The sequence below is a fragment of the Crassostrea angulata genome, chromosome 7 (genome assembly GCF_025612915.1).
Source record: "Crassostrea angulata isolate pt1a10 chromosome 7, ASM2561291v2, whole genome shotgun sequence".
Taxonomy (NCBI): Eukaryota; Metazoa; Mollusca; class Bivalvia; order Ostreida; family Ostreidae; genus Magallana; species Magallana angulata.
The window spans coordinates 37,045,842-37,071,509 of NC_069117.1; the positions used below are offsets into that span (position 1 = coordinate 37,045,842).

General features: G+C 31.9%; 1 protein-coding gene across 1 annotated transcript in view; it reads left to right on the forward strand.

Moving 5' to 3' along the window:
* The window catches only part of LOC128157242 (glutamate receptor-like), a 31,087-nt gene that overhangs the window by 790 nt on the left and 4,629 nt on the right, over positions 1–25,668 (forward strand). Inside the window, exons 2-26 of the mRNA XM_052819700.1 lie at positions 2,678–2,791; positions 6,474–6,725; positions 6,865–7,061; positions 7,197–7,250; positions 7,355–7,480; positions 7,684–7,857; positions 10,630–10,737; positions 10,830–10,958; positions 11,116–11,352; positions 11,576–11,919; positions 12,116–12,314; positions 12,448–12,692; positions 12,878–12,986; positions 13,241–13,378; positions 13,691–13,795; positions 15,997–16,024; positions 16,594–16,716; positions 17,943–18,203; positions 18,362–18,555; positions 18,694–18,747; positions 21,112–21,195; positions 22,474–22,608; positions 23,262–23,369; positions 24,702–24,845; positions 25,025–25,264. Coding sequence (XP_052675660.1) covers positions 2,678–2,791; positions 6,474–6,725; positions 6,865–7,061; positions 7,197–7,250; positions 7,355–7,480; positions 7,684–7,857; positions 10,630–10,737; positions 10,830–10,958; positions 11,116–11,352; positions 11,576–11,919; positions 12,116–12,314; positions 12,448–12,692; positions 12,878–12,986; positions 13,241–13,378; positions 13,691–13,795; positions 15,997–16,024; positions 16,594–16,716; positions 17,943–18,203; positions 18,362–18,555; positions 18,694–18,747; positions 21,112–21,195; positions 22,474–22,608; positions 23,262–23,369; positions 24,702–24,845; positions 25,025–25,264 — 3,902 coding nt within the window. The remainder of the gene's footprint in view (positions 1–2,677; positions 2,792–6,473; positions 6,726–6,864; positions 7,062–7,196; positions 7,251–7,354; positions 7,481–7,683; positions 7,858–10,629; positions 10,738–10,829; positions 10,959–11,115; positions 11,353–11,575; positions 11,920–12,115; positions 12,315–12,447; positions 12,693–12,877; positions 12,987–13,240; positions 13,379–13,690; positions 13,796–15,996; positions 16,025–16,593; positions 16,717–17,942; positions 18,204–18,361; positions 18,556–18,693; positions 18,748–21,111; positions 21,196–22,473; positions 22,609–23,261; positions 23,370–24,701; positions 24,846–25,024; positions 25,265–25,668) is intronic.

Consider the following 25,668-nt stretch of genomic DNA (forward strand, 5'->3'; position numbering starts at 1 on the left):
TAATTTCCTGCACATAGTATTATGATATCCCTTCCCATATTTCCACCATATACAAGAACTAGTCTTATCAAAATCAAATTAATATGAAAAGCTATAAAATATTTTACCTTTTTAAATGTTTGGCTGTGTATTTGCCCGCCTAAATGTCCGTCTTCACAAACTTTCATAATTATTTTATTAATAAGGAACTTTTTATACGAACCATGAAAGGTCTTGTATGTATGTGCATCAAAGGTTTGAAGATTTTATTTTAATTTTTATCATCACAAAAATATATATCCGGTATATAAAAATTCACGCCTTGCAATAGATTTCTAGAGCAATAAGAATATTAGTATCTTATTATAAATTTTAATCATTTTTTAATAAGCAGTTTGTTTTAATTTTGGTGATTGGAAATCTCAAAGACATTATTTTGCAAAAATAAAAAAAATTCAGGCATAGTTATTTTACATCATTATACATTTACTCAAATTGACATATTTTAATTCACTTTTAGTTTTTTGAGATGGTTAATTTATACATCAAGATTCTCTTTTTTATGTTCCAAACAGATTTAATTCTATATGTATTAAAACATACTTGGTTTCATAAAGGTCATTATAAAAAAAAAGAAGAAAAAAAGAAAAATATGAGTTTTTTGTATGATGTTTTGAACTTTTTATTCAAATTTAATTTTTAAAATTCTCAAGAAATATAAAATAGTTATACAGTCAAACAACAATTACAAATCATATACTAGTAACAGTACTATCAAAGGGACATCGCTTGATTTATCTAGAATGTATTATCTTATGTATTGTAAGTCGAGTGGATGCTTACTTGCTACAGTCAATTCAGATTACTGTTTCCATCACTTGTTGTTGATTTTTTTTTTATATGAATACACCTCTATCAGTTAAAAGCATTTGAAATTAATACATGGCAAAAACTCTAAGATCTCTTTTTCACACGTTCCCTCTTTATACCCGACGAAATTCACAGGAAGGAAATTCGTTTCTTTTGGTACTTTCAATGTTTGTAATGCAAAATCCTCGTAGTCTTTTGTTGGTTGTGTATTAAAGGGGCATGGTCACGATTTTGGTCAAAAATTATTTTCCCGATTTTAATGTTTACAGTGCCTCAGTAAGGCATTTTGAATAGGCAACCAAAATTTAAGTGTCATTCGTTGAGTTATAAGCGAGTTATAGAGCTTACAATTCTTTGCTTTGTAAACAAAGCTTTTGTTAACATTTTGAATGGTGAAGTGAAAACTCAAGTTTTAGACCGAAAATGAATGTAGTAAACTTTATGATCTGTTTGTTTATGCTTAAAATGAATAAGAAGATGGAAAAATCAGCTTGAAAAAGAACGTTTATAGGTATATTAAACTAATGTAAAAACAAAAACAGGGTACGAGCTTTGTTTACATGACAGAGAATTGTGAGTCCTGTATCTTGCTTATAACTTCACTACTGACTCTCCAATTTCATTTGATTATTAGAAATGCATTCCTAAAGCATTGTAAATGATCAAACAGAAAAATAAAATTTGACCAAAAGCGTGACCATGCCCCTTTAAATCCTTAAGCAATAAATGGACGTTCCAAAACAGATAACAGGATTTTTTTCATTGTATTGTATGGTTGTAGCTTGGGCACAGAAGTTTGATGATTACAGAAATATTAAGAAAAATTGGTGGAATATTGAGACGTAGTATAGTATGTCCAGGGTATCGGGTATAATGCTTTGAATGACAAGATGGTGCTCCATAAACAGTGTAACTTTATGGTTAAGCATTTGATAGTGTTTCATGGTTATTATAGAAAGAAATTTTTGAATTGTCTATCACATCAATTGCATCAATCATACCTGCTTTGATAGAAGAGGTACATATCTATAATTGCATTTCGTTTCTGAAATGGATAAGAAAAACTGTCACGTTCAGAATACTAGTAGCCATCGCCCGAAAAGTGAACCATATTTTGTTATCTTAATACAACACAAATAAAACCACGTACGGAACGAACAGACAAAGGCTTATCAGATAAGAAAAAAACCTAGAGGTTTAAGTCACTTTTACCTTAATTTAATCTATCCGTTCAACCAACTTCATTGTAAACAGATGCTATACATGTACAATTCATATAAATATACAAAGAGATGAAATAATTATACAGGTTCATGTAATGACGAAAGCAATAGATACAAGACATGAATAGTGTACTCATGGGGAACATATTACTTCTTCGCATTTTTCAGATACAAAGCTACACAATTTAATCATACTTCTTGAATGAATCAACTGGTGATATTCCTTATAGAAATATATGTAAAACTTGGATTGATGCAACATTTTGGCAGTTACTTTCTTACATTCCATAAAAACACCCTGTAGTTCTACACCATACTAGAACCTATACCTTTCTGAAATGTATTTCAAAGATATTGTACAATTTAAGGTTTTATTAACTGAAATATTAAAGCAGTGTGAGCAACATAAATAGAAATAATTGAAGAAAAAAATTATTACATTGATTTTATCTCTATTGCCAAATAAATGATAGTCGTCGATACAATAAATTGTTAAAATTGAAATCATCTAGATTTTAAACTGATACGCTATGAATCGTTGCACTGCAATCCTTTCAGTTTAATGAATAGAATTGATTTTATGAATTCTTGAATTTTTTTTTCAGGAATAATTTTCGACCATGATTCAGTGGATGCTATGCAAATTTTCACCAAATACAGACCGAGGTATATCAGCCAGGTTATTGATTTGTCCGACAGCTTCGCCGTCAGCAATGAAAGCAAGTGTATTACAGAAGTTTGCATGAAATTAATTTTTGTGCTACACAAAAAATAACATATGATTGATATCTACATTGGAATATCAAATGTTTTATATGGGTTCTTTTTATTACTTTATTATCAAACAAAAGTGTACATAATTAATGTCACTTTCATTGGTCTTAATTGTAATATCTAAGGAAATATCAAATTTTTTATATGGGTTCTTTTTATTACTTTATTATCAAATAAAAGTGTACATAATTATTGTCACTTTCATTGGTCTTAATTGTAATATCTAAGGCAAATATGCATAAGGTAAACCTCTTAAATCGGTTTTTTAAATTTTTAATGCAAGTTTAATTAGCAGATGAAAAACTATATAAAAGTCTGTCCCAAGATATTTATGCCGCACGTTTGGACGATTTTTAATAAAAATACGCATACCTGTGATATTAGTGCAATTGAAATAGATGGAGGGAAAAATTTCCAAGATAATTTCATTTACATATCATAATTTTTCACACGGAAAATTTTACAGGAACGAAAACTGATTTCTTACGGAGATTTATAAAAGAGAATGTTGACACCTTTTCTCCATTCGGAAGTCACTAGGAATACCTCGCATAGTTTTTAAATGTTATGATTTGGGCCTGTTGCAGTACAAAATCGCCGTGAACAAAACATTTTTTAGCCATGTGTTGAAACCTGATAGGAGGTATTTCAAAAGAGAAATCTTGGAAATTTTTCATACTTTTGAATTAACAACGTTTGAACCCTGAGTTATTTATAATTATCAAATAACTAAGCAAAATGTAAAAATGAGGATATCGTAGGGCAGGATATAAAGAAAACACTTAAATAAAAATCGATATTATATTACTTTCAGAATACTTGTGGTATAAAGCATAATGATTGAAGATCAGTGTTGTCCGAAGCAATTACTCAAAAAAACTTCATTATAATGTACTGTCAGACAAAATAGAAAACATATCGTACATGTATATCCTGTTATTTTAGCAATTATTTAATTTTCGCTTTTTCCCCCGAACCAACATTGCAAAATATTCAATATACAGGAACTTTATCCGGTATTGTTTGTTGTAAAAAGCTTTTTATTCGCGAAAAAATGTCTGATGCATATTTTAAAAAGTGATGCATTTTTCCACCATTGCAAATGTTGTGACATTAGAAGAATACCCGAAAATACTGTATTAGAACCATTTCAACAAAAGACTTTGGACTTTGGGTAGTTGTGTCAAAGAGCATTGTGACAACGGCCTGTCTATTTCATTCAGGCCACTTGGCCATGGCTCTTAAAAGATACAAGATTTATCTGGCTTTTGAGCTAAGACTACACAATCTGTGCATATTTGTTCCATGATACAAATATTTCGTAATCCATTCATACTCATAATATGTCGGACGTTAAATTATTAAGGTGGCAGGGGACTTTTTTTCATACAATTCACTGTAGCCAGTTCCCATTGAGCACAACTACCTTTAATTTTACTCCTTATAAAGCCGGTTACTAATTTCTGAAGAGAAAATGTAAAACTCTCTACAAAGTGGTGTTTCTGAAATTTCGACCCTTTCATATTTCGCCCATTTTTCGTGATTTTTTCTGCTTTTTAGACCTCCTCCACCTTATTCCCTACATAGGGTTTACATTCCATACCATGCGTATGTTGCACCTTGAAATGTCAGAAACTTAACGGTGTAAAGGTAACTATGTCCCATCCACCTACTTTTCATGTTTTTACCTCCTGTCTGTAACTTGCAATTTTACTGTGTGAGTCAACACAACAGTCATAGCCGGAAGTTTTGCATTTTATTTCTGATTCTTATGTACTGAACATTAGGGGCCTACATATTGCATCCCAAATTAAACAAGAGACATCCCCTCTTACTAATGATAATCATTAATCATAGTACTGGCTGGAGTTTATTTTATTGAATATTGGTCGTTTTTAAATCAAAGATATTTAATTTTGCATGGCAATTAGTTTCTTGTAGTTATATGTATATTTAAATAATTATGCACATTTTTCTCTAATATCTCGATGAACTACAAACTAAACGATGCATAGTGTATTAGTACTCGAAACATTTTTTTTTTTAAATTATAACCAAGCAATCTTGAACTTTGTCGTACGAATACATACGACTACAAAATATCTAAATTATTGTACCATTTAAAAAACTTACAATTTTCAAGGTATTTATAAATAAGTTTCCTTGAGAAACAATGCTTCTGATTACAAAACATCGAAATTATCGATTATTTTAGAGTACTTAAAAGTACTAAGTCTTGTTAGCGGTGAATATTTGAGCTTTTGTCCAAACACTGGTTCACTTTCTGTTTACCAGAGTAACTGCATAGGAGAGTTGATTAAAATCAGCTCCCAAAAATCATTTTATAATTTTAGCAACACTCATAAGCCTTCAGGCACAGTAACTCTCAATTTTACGAAAATACCCCTTGCTACCTAAGCGATTGATGCTGCCTATTTAGAATAAACTGTATTGAAATTCTATTTATTTTTGAAATTCTTTACCAGATAATGGTTTTAGAAATTATAAAAGGGTGCATGAACATGAATATTTTTGGTATAAAAACCTTTTAATAAGCATTTGAAAAAATGGGGTGAAACAATATATCATCTACCTGTTCTTATGCTTTTATTTGTGTTTTTTAAATGTATGATGTTATTTTAAAAATACACCTGTTATTAGCTTATATGTATAACAGATGGGAATAGTAATGGAATATGGAATACTAGTACTATACACCAATATATTAATTAGTGAGATAAACATATCCAAAATATGTTTTAATTAGCCTCTAATTTATGTATGAAATCTTATTCAAGAATCTTGTTAAACAATTACAAAATAAGTAGTTTTAATCGAATGTAATGTGAAGGCATATTACATAAAAAAAAATGTTTTTCTAACTGGAGACTGTATCTGAAATTGTTTTACGTTTTGATGGACCTTTGGAAACAACATACTTTCAGCTTAATTATCGGCGATTTAATTAATCGTCATGCTGATCAGGGGTATCATTTAACTACACTAAAATCCATTTGCCTCCTCTAACAAACAACATACTTATTGGAGCTGATGAAATAGGCAATTATTTGAATAAAACGACTATGGTTTTACTAGATCTACAGCACGGCGACGCAAGGTTCCATAGACCATTATCATCTCTAACCAAATTACGTTCTCCTACAGGGAATCAAGAAATTCGTTTCCATGGAAACTAAAATTGAAGAAGATATCAATGTGAAAATTGATTTATTTACACCGAGAATGTGCTGGAAAACGAGCGAAGCTTGGCAATATAGCGGAGAGGATCCATTGGGAATTATACCACCATAATTAACTCTGCGCGCGTCTCCCATTTACCGATTGGTCTACTGATTTTTCACAGCGATTTTAAAATCTAATTTTAAGTAAATGATTCATAGAACTTCATACTTTAAAAGAAATAAAAAAAAATAGGAAACACACACTAGTAAATACAAATCACTTATCAGGCTTATATTTTCCTTCTTTTTGATGGTTTTAATTTTGACTTTGTTTAAATACATGTAGTTTATTTTTTACCGAACTAAAACTAACCTTGATTTTTATCATACTTATGGAAAGTGCTATTTGTTGCATATATTTATAAATTTTGTCATTTTTTTTCAGTTTGTTCACAACTGGAGAATGATGTCATTGGGATAATAGGTGTCTGTGAAAAATGTGCGTTGGCCACTATTCAGTCATACAGCGACACGTTTCAAGTACCATTCTTACTCATCAGCAGTGCGCCAATTCCGGATGACGTCACCAGCGATTCCTTTCAATTTTTCCTCACACCAGTCTTCATCCAAGGACTTCTAGATATTGTCATATATAAACAATGGCATAGAGTGTTCTATATTTACGATACAGACGAAGGTTTAGCGAAACTTTATGAATTCTATTTATTCTTTACAAATGTATTTGTTAACTTCATTGGATTGTAGAAACTTTTTTAACTTTAACTTTATCATTGACTATTTGAACAAGGGTTACATCCTTGGTTTTATATTATCAGGCTTGCTGAGACTACAACATATCCTTAACATTATCAATGCACAGAAATCGCCCCAGCTAGACATTATTTTCCTGAGAATTCCAAATGCACAATCATGTTATGAAAAAATCCTTCAATTTTACAAACATGATGACTCAGAGTTGCGGATCCTTCTTGATTTACCGTTCAAGAAAGTTCAAAGGACCATTGAATTACTGGTACTCTTAACTTATTGAATTATTGTCTCTTGAAAACATTTAAACAGTGATAAAGTATTGGATTATCTTAATTAATGAGCATATAGAACCGAAACAGTATCATTTTTACAAGAATCGCTCATTTACTTTTTATAGACAAAGACACCACAAGTTGTAATGAACCGATTTCATTTTCTTTTGACAAGATTGGTAAGTATATCCTTCAAGTACGACTGTATTGTAAAGTTGATTAAAATTATAAGATAGCAAAAATTTTAAACACAAAAAAGGTTACTATTCATATATTCTTTCAGGGAATATCTCAGTTGAATGAAACTGTGATTTTAAAAGGGGCCAACTTTACTGGATTTAAGCTTTGGTCGAAAGACGTGATGAAGGAAAGAGAGTGGTTTGACACATTTAACACAAACAAAATTAACGTAAGAAAATATCATATGAATTAAAAACAATTTATTCAAAATAAAATAAAAACTAAAGAACGAATGCATGAATGTTGAACAGCTGAGTTTGTAGTCTATTTGTATGAGCAATTTTGAATCGTGATATTGAAAGGTTACAGTATGTAAACACCTTTAATTAGTTTTTGTATTTGATCACATATGATACTTGAAATCTTTTTTAGCCCACGCATGCATTACTGAGCGATGCCCTCGATTTCTTTGATTCCACATACAAAAATTCATCGCAAAGGTTTCGCAATAAGCATGCCAGTGACCAGAAGCTCTCTTGTCGACACAACAATAAAACTGTAACTCTTACTAGGAACCGGGAGGTATTCACAGAGGATCTGAGAAAGGTGTTCTTATATATATATATATATATATATATATATATATATATATATATATATATATATATATATATATATATATATATATATATATATATATATATATATAGAAAAATGTTTTCAGTAGACGATAACACAATAATCCATTTCTTTCAAATTTAATCCAGAGCGCTTTCGCCTGATCGGCTCTTCAGTGGATTTCAAATTTGAAATCCACTGAAGAGCCGATCAGGCGAAAGCGCTCTGGATTAAATTTGAAAGAAATGGATTATTGTGTTATCGTCTACTGAAAACATTTTTCTATATCTTTACCTATACCAAGGACTTATTCGTTTTTATATATATATATATATATATATATATATATATATATATATATATATATATATATATATATATATATATATATAAAAATTAAATAAGAAAACACGAAAAACGTTCAATGATTTGAACATATTTTATTGTGTAAGTAACACAAAAGGATCGGAAACAAGTTCTTGCAACTTACAAGTTCCTCTCCTAATGATAATACATACAATATATACAATTGTCATAGTACATGTAATATTACATGTTACTTATAGTTATTGACTTTATAATAATTAAATTCATGGACATACATTTACAAAGTAATTGCAAATATATAGTAGATAACGTTAATGTACAGTATAGAAAGCAAAAGCAAAAAGGAATTTAATTATTAAATCTTCCAGACTCATTAATGAACTTTTGAACTGCTGAAAAAATAAAGCAGTTTGTATTGTAAGACAAATTGTCACTACCCCAAAGAAGCAAATGTGAGTTGATTAAAATTGTTTCATCAAGCCTATTAAAAAGTAATTCAAAAAGATTGTTTCTTGCATTTACATAATTCTTGCATACAAAGAAAAAGTGATAAACATCCTCCTTTTGACCACAAATACAATTGGGTGATTCAATAATGTTTCTTCTATACAGATCATAATTCAAAATACAGTTGTGTCTCAACTTGGTATGTAAAATATTAATAGTGCGTTTACCAAATGAAAAATATTTTGGAGGTTGAGGAATACTTTCAGTAATGTTTTTCTTGAATATGTTGAGAGACGTTGCTTCCCTAACTTCTAATTTGAGAGAATTCCATTTCCGAATGGTGTCAGGTACAAAAGATTTTTTGTAAAGTTCTAATCTGCTGATTGGAACACTATAATTTTCGCTATTTCTTGTGTGATATATTGAGACATTTTTTGTTACGGGAGGAATAATATTGCTCAAGTACTCAGGTACTTGATTTGTATGAATTTTAAACATGGTTATTAATTTAGCCTTATTTCGTCGACTGACCAGAGATTCCCAGCCAGTTTCTGTGTAGAGAGAATCTGTAGATGCTAAAATGGGTAAACCAGTAACAATCCTTGCAGCACTTAATTGAACTTTTTCTAATCTCTCCATGTCAAACATATTGCAACCGTCCCATACTACAGAAGCATATTCAAGAACTGGTCTAATAAACGTGATATACATTTTTGATAAATTTGTTCTACCTAGAGTAAACTTAAGTTTTTTCAAAAGTCCTAATTTTTTGTATGCACTGTTTAATATATTATTAATATATTGAGACCAACTTAAATCATTAGAAAAAAGTAAACCAAGATGTCTGTGGGTTGAAACATAGTCCAGTTGACACCCTTGAAAAAATAACTTAGGAAATTCTTCTACATGTTTCTTAGTGAAAAAAACAGCTTTTGTTTTAGACGGATTAAATTTCAATAACCACTTGTCAGACCAATCGCTGAGAATTTTCAGATCATGGTTCAATACAATTTCAATGTTTTTAGTATATAAATCACAATGCTGTAATGAATTATCATCAGCATAAAGTCTACAAAATGATAACATATTCGTTGCTACATCATTAATGTAAATAAGAAATAAAAGTGGTCCTAATACTGACCCTTGTGGAACACCAGCATTGATACATAACGTTGATGATAACTTGTTTTTGTACATTACCCTTTGTGTTCTATCACTTAAGTAACTTTTAAACCATTGTAAAAGATGCCCACTTATACCATAAGTTTGAAGTTTAAAAATTAGGGCTTCGTGCCACACCCTGTCAAAAGCTTTAGACAAATCACAAAAAATCATACAACACATTTTCCCATCTTCTATACTTTTGACAATGCTATGATATGTCTCTAATAGTTGGAAAACCGTGGAATGGCCAGGCAAAAAACCTGCCTGGTATTTATAGAATAAATTATTTTCGTGAAAGAAATTATAAACGTGCTTAAAAATGATCCTTTCCATAATTTTGCTGACACAGCTTAGCAGGGATACCGGTCTGTAGTTACTTGCAACAGATGGATCATCTTTCTTAAAGAGCGGTAGAACATGAGCTATTTTCCAATAATTTGGAAATGAATTTTCAACAAGTGATTTGTTAAAAAGCATACATAAAGGTTTTGAAATGGAAAATTTTGTATATTTCAACATTCTATGACTGATATTATCAGGGCCAATAGCCTTATTAACGGGAAAAACGTTCAATATAGCTTAAGCGCTTTCATTTTAAAATCTTCAGAAGCTATATATTGGTATATATATATATACATGCATATATATATATATATATATATATATATATATATATATATATATAGATATATATATAGATATATATATATATATACGCGATCTGGAAATAAACTTTTTCAAGTCTAAAAACAGTAAAGTGCAAGATTAAGGAAAATGGAGGCCGAAAGTTAAATGACGGTGTATTTTCTTTTAAAATTTCAGACTAAAATCAAGGGCCTCAGTGGGCACATAGAATTTGATAACTTTGGTCGAAGAAGAAATTTTGAACTTCAAGTGATGGAGACATATAAGGAAAAAGAGCTTGCAAAAGTAAGGCGTGGTAAATTGAGAGGATACCAATATAAAAGGTGTGAAAGCAATTAGTCCTATAATGATTAATTATCTTCATTCAAAATTTTCAGGATGGGGAATGGAGTCCAGTCCCATTTAAAGGTAGCCGCTTGCGAATACACAAGTCGGAACACACTAGACAACCAATCAGAAAAACCAAGGTGCCAAAAGAAATTAAAATAAATATAACTACAATCGCTGTAAGTGACCAGCAGTTTTTAAAAAATTATTTTATTCTTATTCATTTCAAACTTTCTTCCTTTCAAGGAAAGTCTGTTGAAGTTGGAAACGATATATGTAGAACTAGGCCTTACAATACCTGTTCAATATACTTGTAAAACTTATTTATTTGACCAGGAAGAACCTTATGCCATGATCAAACCTGAGTATAGCGATGAGGTGAAGAAACTTCGTGATAACGGATCGCGTGTTTGCGGGACGCACTATTTCCTGGGATTCTGTATAGACCTAGCTCAAAAGGTCGCTGAAAAAATAAACATGACGTATGATATTTGTCTGGTACAGGATGGCATGTATGGAGCGGAACTAGCAGACAAATCATGGAATGGGATGATAGGCGAACTTCTAGAAAAGGTGTCTTATTTTTAAAAAATGTATTTTATCTAATTTCTCCTATGCTAAATACATTAAAATGAAATTTTCTTTTACCGAAACTCAATTGATAAACAATGATTTTATACCACATACATTGAATTTATTCAGATTAACTGCCATTTTCAAAAGAAAACAATAAAAAAAGGAAAGGGGAAAAAATGGTATCGTGATGGTCATAACGCAGCATTTTACTTTATTGTAGAAAGTGCAAATGGCTGTTGCTCCGATAACAATCACGTCAGACAGGGAAAAGGTCGTGGACTTTACCAAACCGTTTTTAAATCTAGGAATAAGCATTATCATAAAAAAGCCCGTGGATAAAGGAGCCCATATCTTCTCATTCATGGAGCCTCTGTCCTCCGAGATATGGATGTGTATTTTGTTTGCTTACGTCGGTGTGAGTGTGGTATTGTTCCTTGTGAGTAGGTTTAGCCCCGCAGAATGGAAGGTGGATAACACAAACATAACCAATGACTTCACAATTTCCAATAGTCTCTGGTATGCACTGGGTGCTTTTATGCAACAGGGGTGCGACATCTCACCTTCGTAAGTGTCATTTACAAGTTTGTAATATGTAAGGTTTTCCGACATCTTTGTCATAATGATCAATGATTTTACTACATACGTCATTAAGATTGCCTTTTGCATTCAAAAACTTGAAATTTGCTTCATTAGTTTATAGCAATTTTTCAAAGTTAGGGTTTTCAGGTATATGTTTATGCCTGGTGCCTCCTGTTTTCAGAGCAGTGTCAGGAAGGATTGTAGGTAGTGTGTGGTGGTTCTTTACATTGATCATCATTTCATCTTACACGGCGAACCTGGCCGCCTTCCTGACAGTGGACAGAATGAATACGCCAATTAATTCTGTTGAAGACTTGGCCAAGCAAACCAAGATTCAGTACGGTGCTCTGAAAGATGGATCAACGTATAGCTTTTTCAATGTAATTTCTTTGAAATCTTTGAAACGCATCTACTCTATTCTCTCCTATTTTTAATGCTTTATGTAATTTCAGCTGAGTGACTTGAGTTTTACCATTATCTGAAATTATCTGAATAGCATTTCTTATTTTTCAGAAATCCAAATTTCCTCTGTATGAGAGAATGTTTGCATACATGAATTCTGTCCCAGATGTGTTTGTGAATTCCACGGAACTTGGTAAAAAGAAAGTCAGGGAGTCCAATGGTCTATATGCGTTTCTGCTTGAGTCGACAACAAATGAATATACTAACCTAAGGCTACCTTGCGATACGATGAAAATTGGTTCTAACCTTGACTCTAAAGGATATGGCATCGCAACCCCTCCGAACTCGATATTAAAGTTAATACCTTCCTTTTATAAGGCTAAAATGTTCAAAGAAATATATGTATAAACCATTTTAATGTCATATACAGTAATGTAACAATAATTCGCCTTTTCTAAGTTAGTGGAGTGATTCAGTTTCTTTCAGCATCTACAATGATCTAACACCTGGGAGCTTACATCTGGTCTTTGTTCTTCAATAGGGACACGTTGACCCTGGCTGTCTTGGCGTTACGTGAATCCGGAGAACTGGCTCAAATAAAAAAGAGGTGGTTTGATGACATGTCCCAATGTCCCCAGGAGAGTCCTGACGTAAATATACACTGTCATCCATGGTTTTCGTCATTTCTTTACTCTAGAGCAACTCTGGAGCATCCTTCTTTGTTTGGTTTTAAATGATGTGAACTGAAATAATAGAACCCAGAATGGTCATTCATTTAAATGACGGTCAACTTTTTCATATATGTAACAATTTCAAAAAATGTATAGATATCAAAAGTGTATAATTATTATGAATTACATGCCGACTTATTTAATTAATCAGCGAACAATCTTTGATATTGCAGGATGGGTCACAAGCATCGTTGAATCTAAAAAACGTCGCTGGAATATTTTACATTCTGTCGTGTGGACTTATCATATCAATAGTTGTAGCGGGTGTCGAGTTTCTGTACAAGACAATTGTAGATTCAAGAAAATCAAAAGTATATCCCATTTTGTTGACTAATCGCATATATATATATATATATATATATATATATATATATATATATATATATATATATATATATATATATATATATATATATAATTATGATTTTCAGCATTAATAGAATGTTAATCAATAAATCAAGTATAAATGGCTGAATTTTAATAATGAAATGGTTTTTTTTAACCTTCTTATAAACACAGTACTCAGAACCATGTATAATATTGAAATAGAGTACTAAAATGTATGTGTGCCAGTGTAGAAATTTTCTTTGTTTACTACAACTAAAACAATCTTTTTTTTTCAGACAACTTTTGGGTCCATGCTGAAGTGCAAAGCTCGCATGTCATTCAGGGGATCCATTGACTCCACTACCGGACAGACAACTCCCCTAAAGAAAAACAACCCCTCGGTATATATACATTACAGAATGTGTACGCTGCTGCAATCATTATTAAAGAGATGTAAACCTTGCATACACTGTATTTATGTTTTATATAAAACTTTTTTTGATAACAGTATTTCCTTCTGTCTTGTTTTTTTTATACATGTATTTAGAGTTGAAAGAGGAGGGTTTTGATTGCATTTAAACAGCACATAGAATTTCAATTGTATATTGATGAGAAAGCTTTAACAAGGTTTCTATTCTTTTCAGTACACATATGCAGGTCCAAATCAACTCCCGGGTTTCGAACCTTATGCTGACCTCCAAACGCATACCCAAGTTTAATTTAACGGCTTTATGAAATTGTTACTGTCTATTTTTTTACACGTGTGCATCAGTTTTGTCCATTCGTGCAAGCAATATTGCAGAGTTTTGAGTTTAAGATGTTTTTTCGTATCTATGATTCAGGACCGAGAAACAATAATGTTTAAGATATAAAGAAAATAAATCAAAGTTGAAGGACTTTTGCATTGGTTGTTGTAGTTTTAGAAGACAATTTTATAACATTTGTTCATATGTATATAGTTGACATGACAGGTCATTCCATGCAAAAACTATATGTCATAAAGAAAATACTGTATTTGAAGTTGTAGACTGTTTAATAAATATAAATAGAAACGAGGTATTGTGACGTTGTGTATTCAATAAAAACAAGATGAATCGCTAAATCAGCATTGCTCACTTGGTAAAATTAAAATATGAACTGAATACTAGTTATTGTAGCGACGAAAGTTGACATTATGTGAGTTAAAGCTTCCAGGAGGAATTACATTTTCATAGACGTTGTACAGTATGATAAAGCAATTTGCTAAACATCAATCAATAAGAGCCCATGATATATTAAACGAAAATCGCAAGATATTGTTATTGGAATATATCTTTTAAACATTTCTAAATATAAATATTGATATTCTATATGCAAAAAAGTTTTTTCTTTATAACAAATTGTCTTCTTACTCAAGAATTTTCATGACTTAAAGTGAAAATTATGACATCCAATTGGTTAATCGTTACGAACAAATAACCGGTGGTCGTAACATGTAATTGTTTAAAAATACAAAACTTTGTGAATTATGATGACGTATGCCATCTTTTGCTGTCCAAGGAATTCTAAGGACTTGTGGGTTGTTATGTTCTCTGCACAAATATTCCTAAAGCTGTAGAGAAGTGCCTTTGTCGCCGTAAGTATGATATAAGTACGATATAGGTATGATATAAGCATGATACATTAAGAGAGGTAACACATTTGACAAATTATACAAGTAATCAATTAAAATAACAATATATGTACATGTATACTTTAGTTATACGAATAGAATTAGAAGCAATGGTATTTAATAACGATTATCTCCAAGTGGAGATATGATTTTTACACTTACACAAATACAAATTAAAAATGATAATTTCAATTTTAGATTAAGTGATACAATTTTTGCAAAAAAAATGAACGTGTTTAATTCTAAATACCGGCATAATAATTTGATGATGAACTTAAATGAAATTATTTTCAATTCATTCTCTTTCAATGAAGCCAAAAAATAATATCGTTTGGCAAGAGGTGTAAATTTTTAGATTGCTGGAGGGGGGGGGGGGGGGGGTTCGTAATTTTTTAAGGATAGAGGAAACGAATCTATAGCTCGAAATCAACTTGTTACCGTCCATCAAAATCGATGAAATAGAATACATGTTTATTTACTTCACGGATAAAATGTAGAAATGTAGAATGTATAAATGTAGAATGTATAATGAATTTCTAATAAAACATATTGTAAAAAAAATCTTTATCAATGTTCCCCTCGATTTTAATTTGATTTCAGTTCCACACAGACATTTGCCCCATCTTAACCATCCAAAAAATGGCAAAACGGTATTAGAAAAATCAATAGAGATCCGTATTGAAGTGGCATTTATATACTTTTTAGTTTGGGAAAAATATCTCAATGGTTGATGGTGTTAGAATTGCAATATTCTACAGAAGCTTTTCAGACCACGTGGTTCTGTTTCATCGACCGATTTTTTGTGCGATTCTGTAATCACCGAGACCGGAAATGTAGAAGGGTTGCAATCTAATCGCATTCCGTCATACCCAAACACGTGCATTACATCATAAGGAGAAAATGGCGCGCTGGTTCGTTTACCTAATTCTGTTGACGTGCTGTTCTTTTCAGGTTTCCGCGACAGTGAGTAAAAAAATCGGTAAGAATTTTTGCAAATCATCAAAATGACATTTCTTAAAATAGAAACTCGTATAAAATATTTACTTTAAATAAAAAACGTTTATAAGTTTCTACAACATAATATTGTATCTTTTAAAATCTTATCTGTTCTTTTATTAGATATCTAGCATCGCTATTGTCTGCTTTTTCTATGAACAACCAAGTTCATCCTAAGCATTAAGCACTGTTCATAAAACTGATGTGGTGCGGTAGATAGAGGAATTCTATTGATCCTCACATTCCTAGAACCATTAGGAGCAGCTTCGAATGTCTCAATTGAATTTGGCCTCGATCGATAAATATTAACGTCTTTCCCTAAAAGATAGACTATTCACGTTACCACCAAACGTATAAGATTGAGTTTACTGCCAATATCGTCAAAATGAGAGCACTTTCTAATTTTAATTTCTTTATTTGAATTGCTTCTGTACGATGGACCGACAAGGAACTCGTAAAGAGTTGCCGAATTTTATGGTTGCATTCTCTCTTAAATTAATTGCTTTATAATTTATAAAATCTACGTTTGTTTATGAACCTTGTTCTTTCCAGTTGTATTCTTTGACCTAAACACCGATAACGAGCTGGGAATCTTCCGAAATAGCACTCTACACGATGTTGATTTTTACGATTTGGAAGTCAACTTTACCGACAGTCTAGCTGTAGGAAAAGCAGGTATTGGTTTATCAACAATGTCAACAGCATTATTTTACATGTTAGCAAATCTGGTCGTAGGAAAGTACATAACATAATTATCATACGTACATATTGTATATAAGGGCGCTGTTCTTTTTAATGACTATCACCTGAACTTGCCTTGCCTTTTTAGAATTAAAAGTAATAGCACCTTGAAATATTATAATATTCTGCTGAAAAAAAAAACTCGAACATAAGAAACCGGACATAGCGAATTTACATGCTACAACGAAGTAATTTTTATACCCCCGCTGGCAAAATTTGAACGAAATTCATCATTTATAATAAAACGATAATTTTTCAAATCAAATTTCATTTAAGATAATTTGAGTATCGTAGGATATATGATTTTGAGTATTTTATATTTTTTTGAATTGAAAAGAAGAGGTAACATTGACTACTTTTGTAAATGACAGTTATATTGATTTGATAACTTACGATATAGTTTGAAATATTGTCAGCTGATTATTTTACAACAAATTCGCTATAAAATTTCTTACAAATTCGCAATAAATGTGTAACGAATTACGGCTATAAGGTAGTTTTTACTTTGGTCCCTTGAAATTCTTTGCTGACATTTAACTGCATGCATTTTGAGAACCAGTTTCCTTTCATGCAATGTGGGACTCCTGTTTTTATAGCTATGATGCAGAGGACCTAGACAATTTCGCTGACAGAATTTGATCGCGTGCTTTTACCATTTATTTAAATACATTCTCCGATTACTCTGATCAGATGTTGTTATAAAATATTCAAAACTGTTATTCTTATGTTATATATTGTCTTCCACATGTTATATATCAAATTCATTCACAATTATATTAGTCTATTTTGATTTAATAAGGGTATGTTACAATTAAGTATAATAATGACTAACCAGATTTCTGTTTCAATAGATATTTTATATGAAAGGTATTCATTTTTTATGCTTTTGCTGAATCATATTTCATAAGATATGATAAAAATGTCTGTCCGCAGTAAGATTACTTTTAGAACACGCATTTAGATTTGGTTTTTTTGAATAAAAATATAAAGAAATCAATAGTCATTTAATCCTATTGGATGCAATGTTTGTACTATAGAAGGAAGAACTTTTGAATTAAAATGAAAATCAACTAAAATATCATTACAAGTGGATAAAGCGCCAGGTTTGCTCGATTAATTATTAATGATTTTTTTTAATTTTATCTCATGTTTTCTTCTAGTTCAGGAAGAAGATCGAAAGAATAATTGGCTGCTAGGCATTATAGCGGTGAGTCGCACCTGTCACTTACCGACTCTTCAGTCGTACGTGGACTACTACAATTTAGCGTTTCTCTTCATTGGTCCTACATGCAGTCTTAAGTCTGAACTCCGTAGCGGTTCCTTCCACTTGTTTCCCATGCCTTCATTGGTGGGAGGTCTAGTAGATGTCATGTTCTACAAAGAATGGGAAGGCATTTACTACATATATGACTCTGATGAAGGTAAATAACGTCTTTTTCAAATTATATGACACATAATTACATAATTGACAACGGAACACAAAAAGAAAGCGAGTTAGGGAATCAAAAATTTACACCTAACTTCAGAGTCTTACTAAAGTTTTGCAACAACATGTGGGGTGTTTTTCTTTTACTTGCAGGGATTCTCCAGTATGAACAACTGTTGCACGAAATTCATTCTCAAGAATTAATATTTGACGTGATTGTATTGCGTGTCAGTAGTATAAACGACTGCTATAGGCGGCTGATCAGAATATATAACGACGACCCTGGAAATATCCGGGTTCTTCTGAATTTACAACCAGAGGACAGTCAATCAGTAATATCAAGATTGGTCAGTTGCCTAATTTATCTTTTTTCAAATTTTACGTTTTTACACAAAAATTTAATAATCAATATATGATATAGTCACTGTACATGCACTGACCCTTCATGCCCGTATGTTTAAATTCCATCTTGGATTTTGTTTCAGAAAGACGACCCCAGTGTAAATAATTTTCGCTTTCACTTTCTGCTTTCTAAATTGGTGAGTATTGTATATTATATTTAATGAAGTTAAAGTAATGAAGTCCTCACACAAACAGTAGATCTCAATATCGTAGATCTGTGTTTGTTATGATATCAAGGGTATCTAATGTAATATATGAGAATTCATATTCAATTCTGGAGTGTTATTTATCAAAATATTTTCTGCATATTCTCTTACTGGATTCAATACAGGAAAATACATATGTATATGCTACAACCCTCAATAATAACAACTTTATATATCCTAATCCACATCAGCTGTTTCTACTTGAGAAACGTACACTTTTTATTTAGCTCCTCATATCGAAGGATATGCTGAGCTTGTAAATAGGCATTGTAGGCATGTGTTCAGCAACAGGCACGTAGCATCGTTTTTGAAAGTGGGGGGGGGGGCCAGACCCATCCAAAAAATCTTGACAAGCCCAAAAAAGAAAAAAGAAAAAAAAAAGGGAAATTTAAAGTTTCCAGAAATCTTCAAAATCCTAATCCGTGGGGGGGGGGGGGGGGGGGGGGGGGGGGGTAAAGACTCAACTATACTTCCAAAAAAAATTCTTCCCAACCATAATTTTTTTTCCTCCAAATCATGAAATTCCTAATCCGGGGGGGGGGGGGGAGAGAAGGTAACTTCAAATTGACTACTCATTTCCTTATTCTCATATCAATTTTTTACAAACTTCCAAAAAAGTGGGGGGGCCAACTCCATCATAATTCATTTTTTTATATGTAAATTTTAAAAAATTTGTTGCTGCGGGAAAAAGTGGGGGGGGGGGGGGGGGGCCAGGCCCCCCCTGGCCCCCCCTGATGCTACGTGCCTGAGCAATATGCATACAAGCTAGTTGTTATTACAGCGCCAACAATAGAAAGTGTACGTACATGCAATCATTTAAGAGGTAATTTTTCCTAGAAACTTAAAAAGCCCATGGGCAATGCAACAATTTGTTTTAGGCAACTCATTGAACGTAAAACCTCATGCATAATTATAAGTGCGACTTATGATTGCTTTTTATTTTACCAAAAGAGGATAAGTTTTTAACAAGAACTTGGACTTTTTAACAAGAGCTTGGACTTGAAAGTGGGTTTTACTCATGATTAATTTCCAGTCATTGGCTAATACTTATGAATACATTGAATGCAATTGTCCGACCGTATCAAGAGATGTGTATCTCAGTTGAAACCCTTCAATTTTGCACAAATAGAACAGTCAGACTTCTTAATCTCGATAGTCTGTGAATATTAATGAGCTCTCAGCGAATCAGAAAGAAGGTATGGTGGCATATCTCTGCCCCTTGTGTGCAAGTTGTTTTTCTACTAATTATGTCGACATGCAAGATAAATATGTTGACATGCAAGATAGTTTTGCAACATGCAACATAACTATGTTGATATGCAAGAAAACTGCAATCAAATCAGAGTTATAAAAAATCTCAAATATCGCCAACATGTGACATCCAAGATGCTAGATACGCTACCTATTGATGTCAACATGCAACTTATTTATGTAAACATGCAACTTCTTTATGTTAACATGCAACTTCTTTATGTCGACATGCAACTTATTTATGTCGACATGCAACTTAGTTATGTTAACATGCAAGATAAATATGTTGACATGCAACATATTTATGTCGACATGCAACTAAGTTATGTTGACATACAACTTATAAGTTGCATGTCAACATATTTATCTTGCATGTAAACATAACTAAGTTGCATGTCAACATATTTATCTCGCATGTCAACAAAAGTAAGTTGCATGTTGACATAAATAAGTTGCATGTCGACATAAATAAGTTGCATGTTGACATAAATGAGTTGCATTTCAGCATATTTATCTTGCATGTTAACATAAATAAGTTGCATGTCGGCATAGCATCTTGGATGTCACAGGTGGGCGATATTTCAAATTTTTTGAGATTTTGTATAATTCTTTTCTAATTGCAATTTTCTTGCATGTCAACATAGTTATGTTGCATGTCGACATTATTATCTTGCATGTCAACATATTCATCTTGCATGTCGACATATTTTATAGAAAAATAACTTGCACACAAGGGGCAGAGATATGCCACCATAAGAAAGTACTCGGTATTTGACAGCTTGTTTTGATCAGCAAACTAGATAGTTACATCCCACTCTTGTTAAAATGACACTACTAATTCTTGGATCATTCCGCCAATAAAGGGCAACTACTTTTAGAATACATTACAAATTATTCTACATATGGTATGGGGATTGTTTTTAAAACAAAAATGCTTCCCGTTTCTGTGTCCATATGTTTAAACTCAGAAGGCGAGACATTTGATCCGCTTAAATGAATTTGGTTATACCGGTGTTTACGAGTACAGTTTGTTGACCACTGTAGGGTATTTATAACATGAACGGGAGTATTCACAACCAGGGCATCAATATTACCGGCTTCAGACTGGACGTTGACATAAATATAACCGTAAGTATCACATGTTGTCAAGCCACAGTACCTACATTTTTCAGTGTCTTTGCCTGTGATAATACTACGTATCGACTTTGTACTGTACAGTCCAATAACTTCAGATGACGTATGATTGGGGCGCCAGCGGGATTTGCTTATTTACATTTTAACATTTAATCGTACAATGGCTGGAAATTATATAAGGAATAAGGAATCATTCTTTGAGTTTTATGAGGTGATAATTTTGGTCGGTGCGTGATCAAATCCAATAAAGCCCAAAGGGCTTTATGATAGATTTGATCACGCCCCGACCGAAATTATCACCTCATTATATTCAAGGAATGATCCCTTATTACTTATATTTATATAATTTTAAACCATCCTACGATTAAACATTTAAATATAAATAAGCAAACCCCGCTGGCGCCTCAATTTGGCTTTATGAGTTATATAGTACAAAATCGATCCGTAGTGTTATCACAGACAAAGACATAGGAAAATGTAAATATATAAATATAAATATAAGTAATAAGGAATCATTCTTTGAATATTATGAGGTGATAATTTCGGTAGGGGCGTGATCAAATCCAATAAAGCCCGAAGGGCTTTATGATAGATTTGATCACGCCCCGACCGAAATTATCACCTCATAATATTCAAAGAATGATTCCTTATTCAATTTATATTTCTTCTTTGAGCGGATCTCGAGATACATTTTATCAAACTGACGGTTGAGTCGCTTGTAGAATTGATGCAAAACACGTAACATTAATGTAGCCCAATGCATAAGCTGTTTTGTCTTTATCAATATGTCAGCATACTTCTTGGTGTTTTGATTTCTTTGAAAAATAATTCAATACCTTGAAATACATTTAAAATAATTTTGTTTCCATTGAAGAAATGGGTTTATAGGTTTTTGTTCAATCTTTGAGTATATTTGGTTTTATCATTTGTAGACGATGAATATTCTACTTTCACTTTTAATAAAAAAAAATCTCTCTTTTTATCTTTTTTTCTAACAATCATTTTTTAATATTTTTGATTAATAAAGTTCTAAAACTTCTTATAGCTCAAATACAATCATGTCTTCTATTGGGGTTTTATGAAAAAAAAACAATTTGTCCACGTATATACATGCTTACATGTGTATTTTATGCTCTAACCGAATAGAGGAATTATTGAGTAGAATTTTAATGAACACCAAAGATATTTAATTGTATTAATTTAGAAATTTGTGAAGTGTTTAAATTATCATCATTCGTACATGTCATTTACGTTGTTTGATCATTATGCCAGGATAGCCAGGTTTTAATGAAGGACACCTTTAACTTCGCAAGAGAAGTGCTGAGTGGATACAGAGATTTATTGAGTCTTAGTAGCCGTAATGATACTCATGAAAAGAGACAAAAACTGATTGGGGCGCTTAAAGAGGTGTGTATGACCCTTAAAATATGGCCATGGTTATGAGGATTTTGTACCCCCGCTCCGAAGAAAAGGGAGAACACTGTTTTAACCTTATCTGTCTGTCTGTCCGTAACAAACATTTCTGTAGCATTTTTCTCAGCAACTATTCATTGCAGATGCTTGAAATTTTAACACACTATTTGTTACGGATATATTTTGTAGTATAAATCGGACGTAAACTCCCAGTTAAATTACGACTTTGTTTATTTTCAGCATAAATTTTCGAACAAATTTGAAATTTTAACACACTTTTAAACACAGTTTAGGCATACCATATCGTGAGTTATATATATTTTTGTGCAAATCGAATGTCAACTTCCTGTTAAATGACGACTTCGTTTATTTTCAGTCTAAATTTTTAACAAATTTTCGTCAAAGATTTCTCAGTAACTGTTTATTGCAGATGCTTGAAATTTTAACAAACTATTTGTTTCGGCATACCATATGTGATATGTTTTTGTACCAATGGGACCTATTAAATGTCGAGTTTGCATATTTTTGCATATTCACATCAGAGCGGGGGTTTTACTAGTGAGCTTTGGTTCACAGATATCTTGTTTTTTTTAGTTGATAATAAGAGTTTAATTCTTAACTATTGAGATGATTTTCTTGTCATATAGATGAGATACAGCGGAGCTAGTGGACCATATATTTTTGATGAAGATGGAATTAGAGCAAACTTTACTTTGCGTCTAATTGAGACACTGGTTACGAGACAGATTGCACAGGTAATACAATAATTCATGGCAACAAAATGAACAGCAACGAAATTTGCAGGTAACGGATTAACAGGAAAAAAATTTCACCGGTAACGAAATTCCCAAGCAACAAATTTCACAGGTAACGATATTACCAGGTACTAGAAACGAAATTCACAAGCAAATAAATTGAATTACTCTCTTCACTATATTATTGGCTATCATGTGTGCGAAGAACTAATGTTGAAATAAGATATGAAGAAAAGAATACCTTTGTTTTGCAAAGTGATGGAATACGTTAAGTTTAACGAATACCTGGAGCATTATGCTCATTCCATTTTTATTATAAAAAGTATATTGACATCGATGAAAGCTCGATGTTATCCATCGAGAAGTGATGTCTTGATTTCTAGTGAAATGTGATATTTTGATATCAATCGGCGAATCAACATTGAATACCAATCAATCAATCAATCAATAATTTTTACTAAAATGAGGATTATTTATTTTTTAAGCGGGATTTTCGTAAATTTATTAAAAATGAGACTTGCAACGTCTGATCTACATGGTTTAAGCTTCTTTTTAGTCAAAGGTTATTTGAATACCCCTTGGTATTTTTCTTTATTGAGAAATGTTTTAATCAGAGGTACAGTTATGGCCTAGCCAATATGGATTATTTTCAATGAATTAAGGTCAGACGACACGTTCCTCGAGAATCTTTTTTGTATCTCCTCGTAATAAAGAGTTCCAACAAATAAAAATTATTTTATAATTACTTTTAAAATGATCAAAATTTACTTGTATTTGGTTATATGCCTTGATGGTCAAGTGGTTAGAACCGTGGCCGCTCACTTCCAGTAGCGTATAGGTTCTAGAGGTCGTGAGTTCAAAGCCCCGCCCCGGCGGAAATATAGTTCTATTTTAGAGAATATAGCTTTGCTGTAGATGTATTTATTTTCATATCAGCAATTCAAGTGTATCTTCAAGAAGATTATATAGGAAATTGCATATTCTAGTATTTTGCAGAAATGCCTGGTAAGGTACCCTAATTTTTTGCAAGAAAGCTTGTCAAAGTAGTTGTAAACCATTAACAAATTCCTGGAAAAAGTTATCTAAAATTGAGGAACGTGTCGTCTGACCTTAAATCAGGGCGTTGTAAAAAAAAAATCACATCAGTGTTGCTCTATCAGCGTTAATTAACAATTACTATGTGTTTTTTCATAAAATAAATGATACTTGTTCGCAGCAATAAGACATTTTTTTTAAAATTATGATAGCGGATTAACTTATTACTTGTGTTGTTAGGAAAAATTATCCATAGCCTTTGTGGCTTTTCAGTTACAATTCAATAATATACCGTAGATTGGGAAATGGGTATCCTACGAAGATATAGGAGCACGTCTGGACATGCTGAACACCTCCCAGATAAAGGTTCAAAAACATCGCAAAGAAAAGACAGAGATAAAAGTCTCTACAGGCCAAGAACGCATCATCACAACCATACATGTGAGAAGTATATAACTATAGAGAATTGGGCAAATCTTTCTTAAGGATTACAGAGTGTCGAAAAATATTTTTTCACAAAAACCCTTACGTTTTTAGTTATGTTATAAAAGTTGATATAAGGTTGTAAAGAAAGAAATGATTTGATTGGAATAAAAAACATAAATATTGGAATTTTTCAGGATAAACCATATGTCTTTATCAAAAAGAAATATGCCAAAGAAGTAAATAAGATGAAAGAAGAAGGGAAAAGAGTTTGCGGAAATCATTATTTTGAGGGGTTCTGTATTGACCTGGCTCAGAAAGTGACAGAAATACTCAACATCACAAACTACACAGTATGTTTGGTACAAGACGGTCAATATGGGGCGATTCAGGCAAACCAAACGTGGAATGGGATGATTGGAGAGCTGATGCAAAAGGTAATAATAGGAACTGTAGCCACATTTTATAGAGTTATTGTGTGTGTGGGTGTAAATTATATATGAACACACACACACACACACACACACACACACACACACACACACACACACACACACACACACACAGTGAGGTCCATCTCAAAATATTAAAATGCACCAAATTTTGCTATATATTTGGATCTTCACGAATGATGATTGGTATAACGGATTCATTCCAAAAATGAGGAAAATGTTTTCGAGGATAGATTCTGTATATAAAATTTCAACAGCGTACAATTTTTACTTTTTCTTTTATGTTATTTTTTATAACGTACTCCTACAAAGCTTCAATTTATCATAACGTCATAAAAGCGCAATGGCAATGCTCCCCTACCGCACAACGTAAAAATCGTGTTAAAAAT